The sequence below is a fragment of the Zalophus californianus genome, chromosome 12, assembly GCF_009762305.2.
Source record: "Zalophus californianus isolate mZalCal1 chromosome 12, mZalCal1.pri.v2, whole genome shotgun sequence".
In the NCBI taxonomy this organism is placed as follows: domain Eukaryota; kingdom Metazoa; phylum Chordata; class Mammalia; order Carnivora; family Otariidae; genus Zalophus; species Zalophus californianus.
In genome coordinates, this window is record NC_045606.1 from 21777484 (window position 1) to 21793783 (window position 16300).

The window sequence follows — 16300 nt, forward strand, 5'->3', positions numbered from 1 at the left end:
GCTAAGGTTACATGCCCATTTCCTAATTCCTGTGCCCAGAATTAAGACTCTGGTAAGACTAGATTACATGTCTATCCCTGAAGTGGGAGAAATAAGACCATTTGATTAACAGATATAGGAGGCAGACTCCCAAAAGATAAAGAGACTTAATGTCTGGAAAGTATAAAGGATTCTGAGCAGGCAGAAACAAGATTTCTTCTTCATGTGGCAATGGTTAGCGTTGGTGAGTGTTTACTGGTTTCCCTGAAAAATGTACCCAAGTAAATTTATGTTATTATTTCTGAGCAGATAAATCTCTATTTGAAAAGAAGCTCTTGGGGTGCCTGGGTGGTTCAGTCGGTTGGGTGGCTGCCTTCGGCTCAGGTCATGATCCTGGGGTCTTGGGATCAAGTTCCGCGTCTGGCTCCCTGCTTGGTGGAGAGCCTGCTTCTCCCTCTCCCTCTGCCTGCCACTCTGCCTACTTGTGTTCTCTCTCTATCTCTCTGTCAAATAAATAAATAAAATCTTTTAAAAAAAAAAGAAGCTCTTTATAGCCTTATTACACACCATCATAGACTTCCTTGTTTGTAAAACAAAGAAGTTAAGTACACCTGAGGTTAGTGGTTCTTTTGATTGTTTGTGATCTTATCAGGAATGCCCTTAGATTCATATGCAGCTGGTTTTCATTGCAGCATGAAAATGTGTACTTTAGAGACTATGTTGGATGTTATCTTTTCCAGGAGTTTATTACCGAGTTGTGTGGTTAGCCAGTGGCAAACAAAAAAATAATCTGAAAGAGCTTGTCTGCAGTAACATTTTTAACTTATTTAAATTTAGAAAAGTAATCTGGCAAGAAGCAATGCTAGAACAATTTTTAAAGTTTTGAAGAAGTGACTGTCAGATCTATAATTAAACATATTTTCTTTCCCTTTTTGTAGTTGCTGCAATAGTATTATTCTGTTCCGCTTCTAGCCCACACAGCATACCTCTGACGGAAGTGATTGGGCCAGTATGGCTGATGCTGCTCCTGGGAACTGTGCACTGCCAGATTGTGTCAACAAGAACACCGAAACCCCCTCTGAGTACAGGGGGTAAAAGAAGAAGGTACTCTGTTGAAAGCAATCTTTTTGTGGATTTGTGTAACTTGAATCTAAGATTGTTCTCGACTCGAATAAAATGTTATCTTGTAAGGTCACTCTTTTAGATAGAGCAGGAAGCTTCAGAGTAAACTACCAAATGATTTAGTTTGTGTATTTGCTTCAGGGCCATTGTGAGACCACATACCTTTATTTGTTGTTTTTGTTCTCTTTCCTAAAGCTCATTTCCAAGGCACCTAATATCACTGTAGGGAATATATTAGCTGGAATTGCTGATAATTCCCTCTATTTACAAGATCTTGTACTTATAAGATACTTTGGCAAAATCGATAGCCAGGAAAAAAATTCAGCTAAATTCTGTTTATTAAATGCTATTCAAAGCTGTTTAATATTGCCTCTTGATTAAGTAAACATAGCAAGTCTTGCTGGCCACTCAGCACAATGGAGTTCTGTTTTAAGGGTCTTTTGGAGCAATTCCTCTTTTGAATATTGTTGCTAAGAGATTGAGACATTTGCAGTTTGGGGATGTTGAGATTTAAGCCCTTTTCGTTTTGAAAAGATAATACCTACATTAGATAAATAGATTGTTGATCGGTTAAATTCTAATTCTCTCTGATCTAAATTTTCTTCTTTCTTCTTCTGCAGATAAGTGGCATTCAAATAGGGAAGAAATGCTTTGTAAAAATCTGTCCAATGATACCATTACAACCTAATATCCACTGACCTGTCAGTGTGAGCGAGGAACAATAACCTAACATTTATAGAAGTTGTTCTCCAATGTGTACCTTAACTTTTCTCCAGTTAATCTGAATTTTATTGTGTATTGAAGTTCCTGTTTTATGTTTGATCAGAATTTTGAATGTGCTACCAAGAAAGTAGTTGTTAACATTTTAAAGCTACCTTCTGCTCTTCGTCTCTTCTGATGAAGGAAATTAAGAAAAGCAGCCCATTTGGAAGTCCATAGGGAAGGAGATGGTTCTAGTACCACAGATAACACACAGGAGGGAGCAGCTCAGAGCCACGGGACAAGCACCTCTTACAGCGTTGGTGCTGTCTTCAGAGATCTCTGGCACGCCGCTTTCTTTCTATCAGGGTTTGTATTTATTCAGGGCTTTATATGGCATAGAGATGCACTATCCCTTTTCTGGCACTTCAGTCTTAGGTAATGAATATTAATGACTTTAACTATTGACAGTCCCATTATGGATTTTGTTTTGATAAATAATAATGCTATATAGATAATGGAAAAATAGAGACCATAAAGTTTACTTTGGGATATGTGTAAAAATATACCTCTGTGAGCATAAGTATATACCATCAAAGTATATCTAGTTGGGATTTCTTGATTTTGGTTTATTTTGTGATTTCGCAAGTACTATTTTACTTCTATTAAATTGATTATTCTATTTTTATCAGCACTATAGGTCAGATTGAGTTTTTTGTATAGTTTGTATCACAGTGAAGATTTACCAAGTATGAAAATATAATTATAGCAAACTGCAAAAATAAACCTAACTCAATCTTGTATTATTATTTTGAACAGTTAATTCACAACATTTCAGAGTTATATTACTAGTTCACATAGACATGTAATAAATTTGAAAAAAGTTAAAGCGCTATGATCAAACTACTGAGTATAATGATAAAAGTTGCTAAGTTAATAAATCAAGAAAAGGGATACTGCACATAACTATTTTTGATCACTTTTGTTAACTCCTCTACTAATATAATTATTTCATCCCCTTGTGATTGTGCTCTTATGATAAAGTTTATCATGCATTATAAAATTAAGCAGTTGTATCCTGGGATATTTTCATTGTTTATAATTTTGAGGGAAATTGTACAAAAGCCTAATAGTTTGAAGTAACTATGGCATTAAGTTGGATCCCCTGACTATTCCAACCACCTGTTCATCCAGAAAAGATTTAGGTTTGGTTTGGTTTGGTTTTGAATTCGAATTGCATCCTGTCTCTCTTTGTTAGTCTTTTTTTTTTCTTTTAATAAACAGCTCTCTTTTCTGACAGTAGGAACTGATCATTTTATCTCTGCAAAGTCAGTTTCTTAAGCGCATTTCTCAAGACTTTCTGATGAGCAGTTATAAAATAAATGGCACAGTGGTTATGTTTTGCTATGGGGGAATCCTTTAGTTCTTTTGGTTGTCCAAAACTAATCTTCTGTTACATAGCATTCAAAATGCCCCTAGCTCGGTTTTTAGTGCCTTTGGAATTCTGTTATGTTTCTCTAGTCAAATGAGATTCAGACTTCAATTTTCTTCTGTTGGGCTGTGGGATGATCTTGACTACCAGTCATTGATAATAGAATGGCTAAATCCTTTTGGATTTATTCTCTTTAAAATGACAACTTTATAATCTAGATGTTTTTAAAGATGCACTATTTTCAGCTGTCTCATTTGGAACTGGTTTGCTAGCATGTGAATGAGAATGTTTTAAATATTAGGTACAAAAAGATCTTAAGAAAAATGTTAATTCTGGAAGTTCTAAACTGAGTTCTGAAGTCTTGATGATGTCTTGTTCTTTCAAGTTTTGGTAAGCCAGAAAGGCCTTAAACTGAAAGATCAACTGAGACTTAAAATTGTTTCTGGTGATAATAAATTGAAAAGCTGGATACTTCCATTAAAGTATCTGAATTAACATAACCAATGGGAAAATAAATGTATAACCACACAAATGTCTCAGCTTTGTGTATAGTGTCTTTTGGTTTTCTAGATGTTAGGATGAAAACTACTATTTTTACATCATGTGTTTATAAGTTGGGAGGGCCCTATTTATCATTTCTAAGTACATTTCATTCCCAGGATAAAACTATTTTTTTAAACAAGACATAATATTTCTCACTTGAAAAAAAAAAGGAATTACTGTAAAAGAACTCTATGAAACTGAGAAAACAAAGCCAAAGAAAGTATCAATTTAAAAAGATGTAGAAATCAGCCATATTTCCTAAGTATTTAGTACTTCAATTTCAAAGAATTATAGTCTTAAATTAGCATAATTATAATTTCTACTGAAAAGATTGAGTAGGAAGAATTACATCTAGATAGTATATCCCTTCTGCGTAATACCTTTCAGAATTCAGATACTAAGTTTTTTTACATGTCCTTTAAGATTAATTTCACCATCACAATATCACTGAAAAACAGTCAATATAAATTGACTTGGTGGATTAGATGATGAATCCAGAGTAAAACCTGGTCACATGTTAACTCACATACCTGACTGACCTACCCTTTTTTTTTAAGACTAGAGGGTATTTTGGGGTTTTTTTGTTTGTTTGTTTTTAAAAGATTTACTTATTTTAGAGGTTGTGGGAGGAGTGGAGGGCAGAGGGAGAGAGTCTCACTCAAGCAGACTCCGTGCTGAGCGCAGAACCAGATGCAGGGCTCAATCCCACGATCCTGAGATCATGACTCTGGGATCACAACCTGAGCTGAAACCAAGAATCGGACGCTTAACCGACTGCGCCACCCAGGTGCCCTCTGACTGACCTACCTTAAAGATTGCCGTCCCATTTAACCTCCATGTTGAATGTTTTTAACACTTAAATGAATGTTAAAGATTTAATAAATTGATTTTCTTCACATAATGGAATATAGTGTATAATGTAAGTAAGAGTGGGTATGTAGGTAGTCCCACCATAAATTTCTGGTACAAGGATTGAAAATTTGGGTTTTTAGTGCCTGCAGTTTAAATAGTTCAGTCATTTAAGCTGTAAATTGGGTGAAGTGTGTCTCCCACAGACAAGGATGAAGATCATATAAATGTCAGTATATCCCAGATTTTTAGAAATATCTTAGGCCATAACTAGATAAGTCATTAACTTTACTGTAGCCACTCTATTTTAGAATTGGACTAGTTCTAGAAAAATTATAGGTACCATAGATAAACCTGGTACATAATGCATAATTTGGTACACACCTCTCAAACTTAGGTGTTGTAGAAGATACCTAGGGAAACATAGGGACCCAAAAGTCTTTGAAGGGCTATGTTAGCATGTCATCAAGATGTATGCATAGCTGCACACAGCAGTGATGGTAATATGTAGATGCCTGTGTCATTTTCTTATAAATGCATTTATAAGATTTTATGCATTCTGTTACTTTAGCCTCCCCACCCTCTGGATTCTAACCTTGTAGAAATGAGAGCAGGATAGAAATTTCTTACCATGTTCTAGAACAAGAGCTATTTGCTACTGTTAACTTTCCCCATAGCTGTTCTCAAATGTCCTTTAGTACTGGAAGGATGATCTTCAGTTGGATCTATTTATATACCTCAGAGTATTTTCTAGAGCACCAATAAATACTTCCAACTTTTTTCCCCGGGGCAGTACAGAGTACCATGAGTGTTCTTGATTACCTGACAAGATTTTTCAAATAGAAACACACTGGTTTTTCATGTTTGATACAATAGATTTGATATTTCATAAGCTAGTAAGTTCTTTAAAAGTTGTGTTAACTCTCTGGTTAAAGTTTTTAATGTTGAAAAACACAGCCAGTTTTATGATTGATTTATGGTGTAGGTTGTACATTTATTTGCATTTTTTCAGACAAGACCAAAAGCATCATTCATCTCACAAAGGAACTACGCTAATTATACCACTTACGTTTCTAAAAGTCATTTCCTCCCAAGAGTATTTGCGACATAGAGCTATCCTTCTTGAATGTCAAGCATAATACTTTAAAGAAAATTCTACACAGGTCATACCATTCAAAGATTAATGCAGTAGGCTAGTTACAGAATTAGCTCTGAAGTTATAAAACATGGCACACTTGAACCATAGCAGGGGAATTGCACATTGTTTGCAAATGCTTTTCGTTCAAAATCCAGTGTTTCTATCACAGAATAAGATCACCATAGACTTGTATGTCTCCTGTTTTCAAGGCAGTACTAACCTCACTGCCTACATGCCTATGACTCATGGTGTTTGGGTTGATCTAAGCAAAAATTGTTAACTCTTCGTTTTACTAAGTGGATATATTACATGCATTCAGTGTGGCCGTCAAAAGGTAGATTTTTTGTGGATAATACTAAAAAGTACCATTTCTTTCTATACTGCAGTACTTTTAATCCCTGATACCAGCTTTTTTTCTACCCTGTTTATTTTATTTTATTTCATTTATTTTTTTAAGGAGCCCAGTGAGATCAAGACCTGAGATTTTAGCTAAAATCAAGAGTCGGATGTCCAATCGACTAAGCCACCCAGGCGCCCTTTTACCCTGTTTTTTATTTTGGGTAGAGAATGATGATATATATATATATATATATATATATATATATATATATATATACACACACATATATATATATATATGATTTTAAAACCAAAATGCTCTTCACGTTGCTTTAATTTTGGACATATTTTAAAGTTGATTTAAATGAAGTAGCTTCCTTTTAAAAAATAGTCTAAGTAGAATTTTACAATGTTAGTATTTTAAGTAAATTTCTCAGTCCCACTGCATTTCCCTAGTATCTTTATGCCCTAAAACAAGGGAATGGGTAATTAAACATCTGGGTCTCGGTAACCTGTGTTCCTTTTGAGAAATTAATATTATTCTGTGAGGTTCTTAGTTTCAGCTGTTAATGGCAGTATGAGCAAAGCAGCAGGCAGGGGTAGAATTAAACATCACCTGGGGCAGTCAGAGGTTTTGACCCTCTTTACTTACATTAATTGGAATTTAGCTCTCCCAACTCTTTCTCCTTTCAGCATTTTTCCTATGCTCACATCCAAAATGTCCTAATCAGGGTACAAATCAGCTTATACTTTGGAAAAGATATGATTTTATTTTGAAACAATTTCAAATTTACAGAAAAGTTGAGAGAACAATGCAAAGAACTCCCATGTATCTTTCACTCAGAGACCCGATTTAAATTCTGCTGATTGTCCCTATTAACAGCCTTATGCCTTCTGGCAGAAGCTCTAATCCAGGATCATGTGCTGCCCACAGGGGTCGTGTACACCTCTCTCGTCTCCTTCATTCTGGAGCAGATATCAGCCTTTCCTAAAGTTTCGTGGTTTTCACATTTTTGAAGACTACAAGGCAGTCACTTTGCACAAAGTCCCTTAATTTTGGTTTGTGTCCCTGGTCAGGATCAGATTCCAAGGGACTTGTGAGTGCGGAATATGGGTGTCTCTTCCCAACTCCTAGGTCAGCATTATCAGTTGGCCCTTTAAATTGGTCATGGTGGGATTATTTACACCATGGAAATCAGGAAACACTACAAATAAGGACTTTTTACCTCTGGAGAGCTAGTTGTTTAACAATTAGCCCCATAATACTGAGTTAGTAGTGTGATGTTTCTTTATTAAAACCAGTTATGCATTTTTGGCAGGAATATGGTAGAAGTGATATGTAGCTCTTTGCATCCTGTCAAGTGGCAGACAACATAAATTTGTCCCCATACTGATGATATTTACATTAATCACTTGATTAATATCTGCCAGATTTCTCCATTGTAAATTTATTTTCCCTTTATAATCAACAAATGTCCTATGTGGAGACACACTAAGATTATAAAAATAACCCATTTCTTATCCCACCTTCACCTTCTAGTTTTAACATGCAATGATGATTACATGAATTACTGCTATGATGGTTGCCAAACAGTGATTTTCCTAAATTCATTATTCCTTCTGCATTTATTAGTTGGCATTTTGCTTTAAGGATAGGCTTTCCCCTATTTATTTGCTCACGGATTTCTATTTTTTTCAATTTATTCATGTCATTATTCATTTTGATGATCAGAATGGCCTAAATTGGCCAGTGGAGCCCCTTTGAGCAGTTTGTCTTTTTTGATAGGTCCCTTTCATTCTTTGATTACTTTCTTACTTTCTAGGGCAACAGTGTTTTTTAGGTGCAGCTTGTCCTTCCTCTGCCTCAGCCTTGGAGTCAGCCATTTCTTCGAGGAGGGTGGTATATAGAGAGCAAGATCTGAGTGCTCCAAGTGCTTATTGCTGTTGTGGTGTTACTACCCCTAGACCTTCTCTGGGGTAGAGCTAGAAAGGTGTGTGTGTGTGTGTGTGTGTGTGTGTGTGTGTGTGCGCGCGTGCGCGCGCGTGCTTATCCCTCTACATTTATATTTATCTCTATATTTAGATGTATTGTAAGCCATGGATTTGCAATGGTAGCTCCAGTTCAAATACAGCCCTCAAAGTTCATTTGATCTTGTCTTTATATCTTCCTTCGCCATCACTGAAAAACCTGGTTCCCACTATCCTCAGTACACTTACTGATTGAGTTAATCTCTGGATGTAGCCCCTTCCTCACCCAACTGGGCTGCGCCTGACACCTTGCCTCAACTTGTCTTCAAATGCAGCACCAGCCTTTCTTGCCTGCGGCTGGGCGGCCCCTGCTGTGTTGCGGCCGCAGTTCTCACGCAAGAGCTGTTAATACCAGCCACCGCCAAGTGGCCTCAATTTGTATTTTGAGCCACGCTGTAAACTCTGAGGGTGGTACGTATATCTAGTATTTTCTTTGTCCTTTCAGCTTGGTTTGCAACTTAACCTGCATTTAGTTCCTAAGAAACATCAGCAAGCTGCTGACTTATTGTTCGTGTCTCCTGAGAGTGTCCTGTGTACTTTGAGGAGATAGTGGGGAAAGAAACAACCCAGAGGAGACTGGAAGTAGGCAGACAGAAGAGAGGAAGAGAGATAGCTGAAAGGGGTGTGCAGTGGGTACTATTAGTGCTTTAACAGTCTTTACCCTGTCCTGGTGAGGAAGGAGTACCTTCCCCTTAGAAAAATCCCTGAAGCAGCACTTCTTACAGATTCAAAGCCCTCTTTACTAGGGCCTTATCTTTTTGCCCACTAGGGTTCTGGTTCGCTCTGCAAGTTTTCAGCCACTTTTTCTACACTGACTACCGGCCTCCAGACAATGTTTTCAACTGCCTAGTGATCTTTCTAAGGGTGTTCCTAGGCCCTTAAGTCCCAGCATTTCTGTCCTTCTTCCAAAATATATTTCGCCCCTTGCTTATCCTGTCTGATTAATGGTTCTTCCAACTCTCCAGTCTTCTTTCACCTCATTCATCTCCTTTTCCCCCTGTTTTTCCAGCCCAGTGTAATTTCCAGGAAACTTCAGATACCTTTCCAGCACACGCCTTCTCTGTCTTTTGAGTTTCTCGCATTTTTGGCATATTAGGATCTTTACCTCCCTCAGGTCTTTTTCTACATCTACATGTTGCACAATGTTCAAGGGAGAGGTGATGGGGGTAATTAATAACTGGTGTTTTTATCACTTTCTTCCTGAGGCCGAGAAGGTCACAAGTTTTCTCTGTACCATTTATTTTCTATTTTTGCCCTTCCTCTCTACTTTAATCCATTTTTTCCTTCCCTCTTCCATTCTTTTTTTTTAACTCTTTTTTTTTTTTAAGATTTTATTTATTTATTCATCACAGACAGAGAGAGAAGCAGAGGGAGAAGCAGGCGAGCAGGGAGCCCGATGCGGGACTCGATCCCAGGACCCTGGGATCATGACCTGAGCCAAAGGCAGACACTTAACCATCTGAGCCACCCAGGCGCCCTCCCTCTTCCATTCTTAAGTGATCTTTGTTCTGTGGCTCTTTCCCTTGGCCTCGCCATGTCTCTCAGGGTCATATAGGAAGAAAAAGGTCAAAAGATGGGGCTCCTGAGCCTTGCAACTCTGTTGGGATGTGTTCTGAACGACTAGAAAGCATCAGAGCTCTGTGAAGCAGGTGGGAAGTGGGGGTCTGTCTGTCTGTCCCCTTTAGTAATCTTGCGGGATAAGGTCAGAAAGGAGAAGCTTTTGTTTTTGTATAAAACAAAAGCTTTCTAGGCTTTGATGAGTGTGTTAAGAAGAAATCCTATCAGGCAATTTCCCCAAGAGTGGGCATTTGGAGGTAGTGTGGAGAATATAATTTACCCTCATGGTTAGAAGGTCAGTAATTCTAGTGCGAACTTTGCCTCTAACTGGTTGTGTGACCTTACGTAAGTTACTTAGACCTCTTTATATTTTCTGATCCATTGTTTGTAAAATGTGCATTTAGAATAGGTGAGTTCTAAGGTCCTATACAGTTCTAAAAGATTCCAGTAGGACTGAGTAACTCCAGTGTTAAAGATAATTCTTTTGTGCATTTTTTAAAAATTTTATTCATTTATTTGAGAGAGACAGAGATAGCGACAGAGCACAAGCAGGGAGGAGAGGAAGAAGCAGGGTCCCCGCCGAGCAGGGAGCAAATGTGGGACTCGATTTCAGGACCCTGAGATCATGACCTGAACCAAAGGCAGACAGACACCCAACCGACGAGCCACCCAGGCGCCCCACTTTTGTGCATTTTTAAAGATTATTTATTTATTTATTTGAGAGAGTGAGAGCACTCACAAGCATGAGTGGGGGTAGGGGCAGAGAGAGAGAGAAGCAGACTCCCCGCTGAGCAGGGAGCCCTGATGCCCTGACGAGGGGCTGGATCCCAGGACCCTGAGATCATGACCTGAGCCTAAGTCAGACACTTAACCAACTGAGAGCCACTCAGATGCCCCTCTTTTGTGCATTTTTAAAAAACTTTTGTTTTTTCACCTGTATGAAGGCAATATACTAATTTTTTTTCTTGCAAAATGGATACTCTGCAGAAAATTCAAGGGGATTTATTTAAGTAAAATTAAATGCAATTGCTTTTTAATAAATTTCATGATAAACTTAATCTGCATTGAGCACATTTTAATTTTGTGTGGGACTTACACTATATTTCTACTAACCATTTCTTTTGGATAGCTATTCTTCCACCCACTGTAGTCTCTGAAGAAGACTCCTCAAGCTTTGGCCTATTAATCAAAATGTCTTGTTTATTACTTTCCATGTTGTATTTTGTGTATTGAAAAAATTAAATTCCTATAGATGAAGAACATCAGTGGTAGCCTTTTAGGTAATTAATGGCTACATGATGGTAATATTTTTTCCAGAGTATTTCAGTGGGTGAGAGAAGTTACTTCTTTATTTTTTTTGGTTTTCTTCATTTCTACTTCTTCCATTATTTAGAAACTTGTATTATAAGGTTTTCCTTTTCTTCATATATTTTTATGTTACAATAGGTCCTGTGGCTCCTTTGAACACTAAAATGAATTTATCAGGGATACTTATGTATTTATCCTAATAGTATTTGGGTAAATGAAAGTGTTAAAACCAAGTTAAACCACTAACTGCAAATTAATCTAATAATTAGAGAAACAGTTTTTTAAATAAAACTTTACAGTATATTATTAACCATAATAAAATTGGCAAAATTTTGATCATAGATTTTGTGCAAAGACCAAGTGATTTTGACCAAGAGTCGTTTGATAAGTTAGGGCATGTCTCTTAGAGTTGCTATTTGTTAAGACCTCAAAACCTATCAAGTAAACTGAATGAGGGCATTGATTTACAACTACTGATTTATTTTATATGATAGGTATTATATTTCTAAGTTACTTATTGTAAAAATAAGGAAGCCATTCTGCAAAATAACTACCAGATTTAATTAACATCATAAGTTCAATCAGTAACTCATCTAAAATAAGCTAAGTCCACATAACATGCTTATGCAATTTTTTCTTTTTAGATCAAAGAAAGCAAAGAATTCAATTGATAAATCAACGGAGACTGACAATGGCTATGTATCCCTTGAAGGGAAAAAGACTGTTAAAAGCAGTGAAGAGGGAATCCAAAGCCATGAACCTCAGTGTGAAACTGTTCGACCAGAAGAGGCAGCCTGGCACCCAGGAACACTGAGGAACATTCCCAGCAAAGTCAGTGTGATATCTAAAATAGTTTGTGTGATTTTACATCAGAGAATGAAAAGTGACTTAGACATTGGAATCACCTTTGAACTCTGTATTTTCTCCAAAATTTATTCTGTGAGCTGTTATAAGTCACACTGATAAAGTTGAAAATCAAATAAAGTTACATGAATAAACTTGATTGCCACTATAACTTGGCACCTTCTGCATTGATTGATAGCTCCAATTTTTCCAAAATGTTAAGGCACTTTATAATTTATAGTTGATGTTTGTTAAATCCTGTCTTCTCTTTCCTCATTTCTATGTGTGTGTGTGTGTGTGTGTGTGTGTGTGTGTGTGTGTGTGTGTGCAAATTTGTTTAAATGGAACATCTAAATTATTTTAGAAACTGAACTAGGAATCTGGCTTTCCATTCATGTTCCCCAAAAGAAAATACTACCTTGTTTTTTCCTACCTTCATTACCTTTGGTGTCAGCACATTTGTTTTGTTTTTAATTTGAAAAAAATTCTTATTGAGGACATATTTGTTAAGAATAACAGTTGTTTACTTTTCCAAAATAATAATGAAATCTTGCATTTATTGTAACAAAGCCTAATGTAATATCTCTCTGTTTTGCTGAATTTCTTTGGTTAAATAATTTTTCTTTAAAAAACTTAGTTAAAAAAATATGGCCAAATTAAAAGATGTTGCTTCTGTTACATATAGAAATGGGAGCATGAACATTTGTGTTCTTCAATTTTGAGTGAAGTATGTGTTAACTACTTGACAATATGTGTGTTTTCAGTACCAGTAGCTATACAGTCAGTAGCATGGGGCTTCAGTGAAATAAAATCCCTTATTCTGATTTTGGATTTTTGAAGCATTTAGCTCTCTGATAATGTGAGCCTCAGATCACTACATCACTCAACAGATAAGATTTCAGTCATACAGCTTTCAAACACATTTTCAGCTATTTATTACCTACTAAAGTTATATGAGAGGAACGTGAAAATATCAATAAAACTTAAGCTCTGGGGTCTCTCAATTTCAGAGTTTCCAAAATCTGGATGTGTCTTACAAATTGGTACGTACATAATGTTGTCTGTCTGATACGTACACGCATACAACTACTATTTACTTCCTCCTGCCTCATGTCATTATTAAATCAGTAATGGTCTTAAAATTGATGGCATTTGGGGTTTGTAGAAATAGTATAATTAGTTCATCTCTGTTTTCTCAGCTTCTTTTAAATGGTCTCTGTTCTACCTTTATGCTATTTTATATTCTTCATTTTCTAAGCTATTTCAAATCCTTTCATGAACAGAAATGTTATAGGACAATATTTGACAAATGGCTGTTGAATTACTCTTAAAGTTGAAATGACAGTATAGTCACTAATTTAAGACATTTTTAAAGAAGATCAGTTAATACTAATCAATCACTTTGAGGTTTTTGAAGATTATTTGAAGGTGTACGCACATGTGTGTACATATAATTTAAAATTTTACATTTTTAAAGCTACCAATTCAGTCATAAATTACCAGTAATTCTCTTTGTGTACTCCCAACCTAGGATACTCAAAGGACAATAGCAAATGTCTCTGATGAAGTCTCCAGTGAGGAAGGTCCTGAAACAGGATACCCATTACGCCGTCATGTGGACAGGACTTCTGAGAGCATTCTTCGGAACAGAAAGCCACACCATTATAAGAAACATTACCCTAATGAGGTATATACTTTGTCCTTACATATATGTATATGTACCTATTTTATGTGTTACTAATTTACAACTTCTTTCAACAATTGAATATAATTATTGAAATAAATATTTCCGATCAGTATCAATTACCTTGTTATATTATCTGGATTTATAGGGTAGCAGTTTTAAATTTATGTCCTGCACACATGATAGAGAGCTATACATTTGTACTCATTTTGTGCATTATCTCTGAAGACTCATCCGTTCAGTTTGTTGTTTACTTTTAAAGACAGCCATCCTAGAGAGACACTTTGTGAACTCCTGTGTTAGTCTTTTTTGCAGTTGGAAAGGCTTTATAGCTTCTGGATCATAGCAGTTATCATTCTAAGTGACTTTCTTCATGTTATTATCACTAGTTATTAAATTGCCCATATTATAAAATTCAATTCTTTTTTCTTCTTTGATTCTTTCTTTATTAATATTTGTTTTTCCCTAACCCTTTTCCAACTTTATCACATCTCTTGAAATTATCACGTCCCTTGAAACTATTTAAATAGAAAAAGAATTTCATTCAACTGTATTTTTAGTTTTTATTGTAAGGACAGAACATTTCATTATCTCACTTCAAGGCAAATGGCACTTATGACACTTTTTTGATAAACATTGCCTTCTCCTTCTAGACTATATTAGAATTTTTTTCTTGATTTAGGGCTATACTGCTGAAAAATAAGATATTATGCTGTTCTGGAGTGTGAATACCTTGATTGTTTTAAGCTTAGAAGAGTTACTTGTTCTTCATACAATCTTCTCTGTGGTTATATCTCTATTTAATCTTAGTGGTGACCCTGGCTGTGTTTCTTCTCTCAGTGGCTGCCGTTAGACACACACTAATGCCACTGTGTCTGCTCATTGCCTTCACCCAGATCATCTGATATACTGTCCCCTGATCCTTGTGAAATTCAGTCTTGTGAATTTCTCAGTCAGAAGTCAGTTCGTACTGGAAGGGATTCAGGGCCTTCTATAGAAGGAGGTCTTCAGCCAACAATAGATAAATTATTTGGCTTTAGAGGTGGTATTCTCACCCCATAATCTTTGCTCTCCTTGGTTTGCAGCTATATTTTGAACTCTTGAGGTTCTTGAAAGGCAGAATAATATTCTACTGATCTTAACTTTTAAATAAATATGTTGCCTAAAGTCTTCTGGGTTTCAAGCTAAGTAACGCTGATAACTAGCTAGTTAGCATTGATTGTTTTAAATCTTTTTTTAATGATGTAAAAATTACCTGCAATTAAAACCTGGCCTTCAAATTCTTCATCTGCAAAGTAGGGAGCTTTAGACTAGAAAATATCTTAAAAGGTGCATTTCAGTTCAAGAAAATTTTGACTCTCCCAAATCAAGCCAACCTCACAGGGTAGTTTTAAAAAGCAAAACAAAAACTCCTTTGAAGAAGCAAAATTGAGACAGGATATGGGTAGTGTTGTACTGTTGTTTGACATCTTTATGTATGTATTACTCTGTTCTCTTCAAATTACTGGTGATATGTTTTCTTTAAGAGTGAGACACAAAGGGCGCCTGGGTGGCTCAGTCGTTAAGCGTCTGCCTTCGGCTCAGGTCATGATCCCAGGGTCCTGGGATCGAGTCCCACATCAAGCTCCCTGCTCAGCGGGAGGCCTGCTTCTCCCTCTCCCACTCCCCCTGCTTGTGTTCCTGCTCTCTCTCTCTCTCTCTCTCTCTCTGTCAAATTAATAAATTAAAAAAAAAAATCTTTAAAGAGTGAGACACAAAGAAAGCATTTTGGAAAGCACTTTGTGCCTCGGTAGAACTCATGGTCTTCCTATAAAATGATTGGTTAGGGACACAGCCACTTTTTATAAGCCTCCCGTATGTCAATATGTATAGATACACTTTTTAGGGGTTTTTAGTTTTTCAGGGAGAATCATCCAATCTTCTGGTGGTGTGGGAGTAGTAGATATTATACTAGGCTGCCTTGGTGTTTGGCATCCAGGGGATTGGGGATGAGGTGGTGATCTTGTCATTTAGTGTGTAGACTGTCACTTAACTCCCCTTCCTCCCACCCCTCAACTCTCCCACCCCCACCCCTGCCCCAGTTTCTTGCCTTTTTCTACTATCTGCTGTGTCTATCTGGTTGTCTTCTCCTAGTCTCCTGCTGGGAAGATGCTGGTGGAGTTACTTGATTATCTGGAATAGGAGGTGTCCTGTGGAATTGATAGCTTCCTTTAAGCATTTGCCCTGTTTCCTACTTTCTCCTGCTTTGTTTAACTCTACAAGCATCTTTCAATTTTTATTCCCTATTGAAAATTAGCTTTTCATCTAATGAAGGTATCATTTGATGGGAAGCATAATGAAGAAACCATGGGCTTAGACTCAGAACATTTAAGTGACTTTGCAAAAATTGTTTAACTTCTCTGAGTCTCAGTTTCTGCATCTGTATGGTAGAGAGGAGACTAGTCTCCTCAGATTGTTAGTATTAAATAAGATTATGCACAGTTGCCTGGCACAAAGCATTTGTGTTATAAATTCTTAATTCCTTCAAATAAATAATTTTTCTCCCCTTAATTTGATTATATGCTCAGTTTTAGCTATCTGTCTAAAGATTTAAAATAAGCAGACCAAACCAAATTAAATGAGCTGTTAACTCAGCTATATTCTTTAGTTCAAAAATTCCCAATTTTTAGCCTTTTTCCAGCAATTTTTAGTGAAATTCAGAGTGGCCATTAATAACCTAAATGTTGCCGGTAAAATTCTGCTTGACATATAAGTGGTTATAGGTCATAATTTTTAGATT

At 36.5% G+C, this 16300-nt stretch overlaps 1 protein-coding gene across 3 annotated transcripts in view; it reads left to right on the top strand.

Annotated features, from left to right (window-relative positions):
• PHTF2 (putative homeodomain transcription factor 2) overlaps positions 1-16300 on the top strand; it is a 112789-nt gene that overhangs the window by 72156 nt on the left and 24333 nt on the right. For 2 of the 3 annotated variants that reach the window (XM_027574515.2, XM_027574516.2), the window contains 4 exons: positions 918-1083; positions 2005-2169; positions 11639-11825; positions 13369-13524. In XM_027574515.2, coding sequence (XP_027430316.1) covers positions 918-1083; positions 2005-2169; positions 11639-11825; positions 13369-13524 — 674 coding nt within the window. The remainder of the gene's footprint in view (positions 1-917; positions 1084-2004; positions 2170-11638; positions 11826-13368; positions 13525-16300) is intronic. The other variant, XM_027574517.2, reaches the window with a different exon arrangement.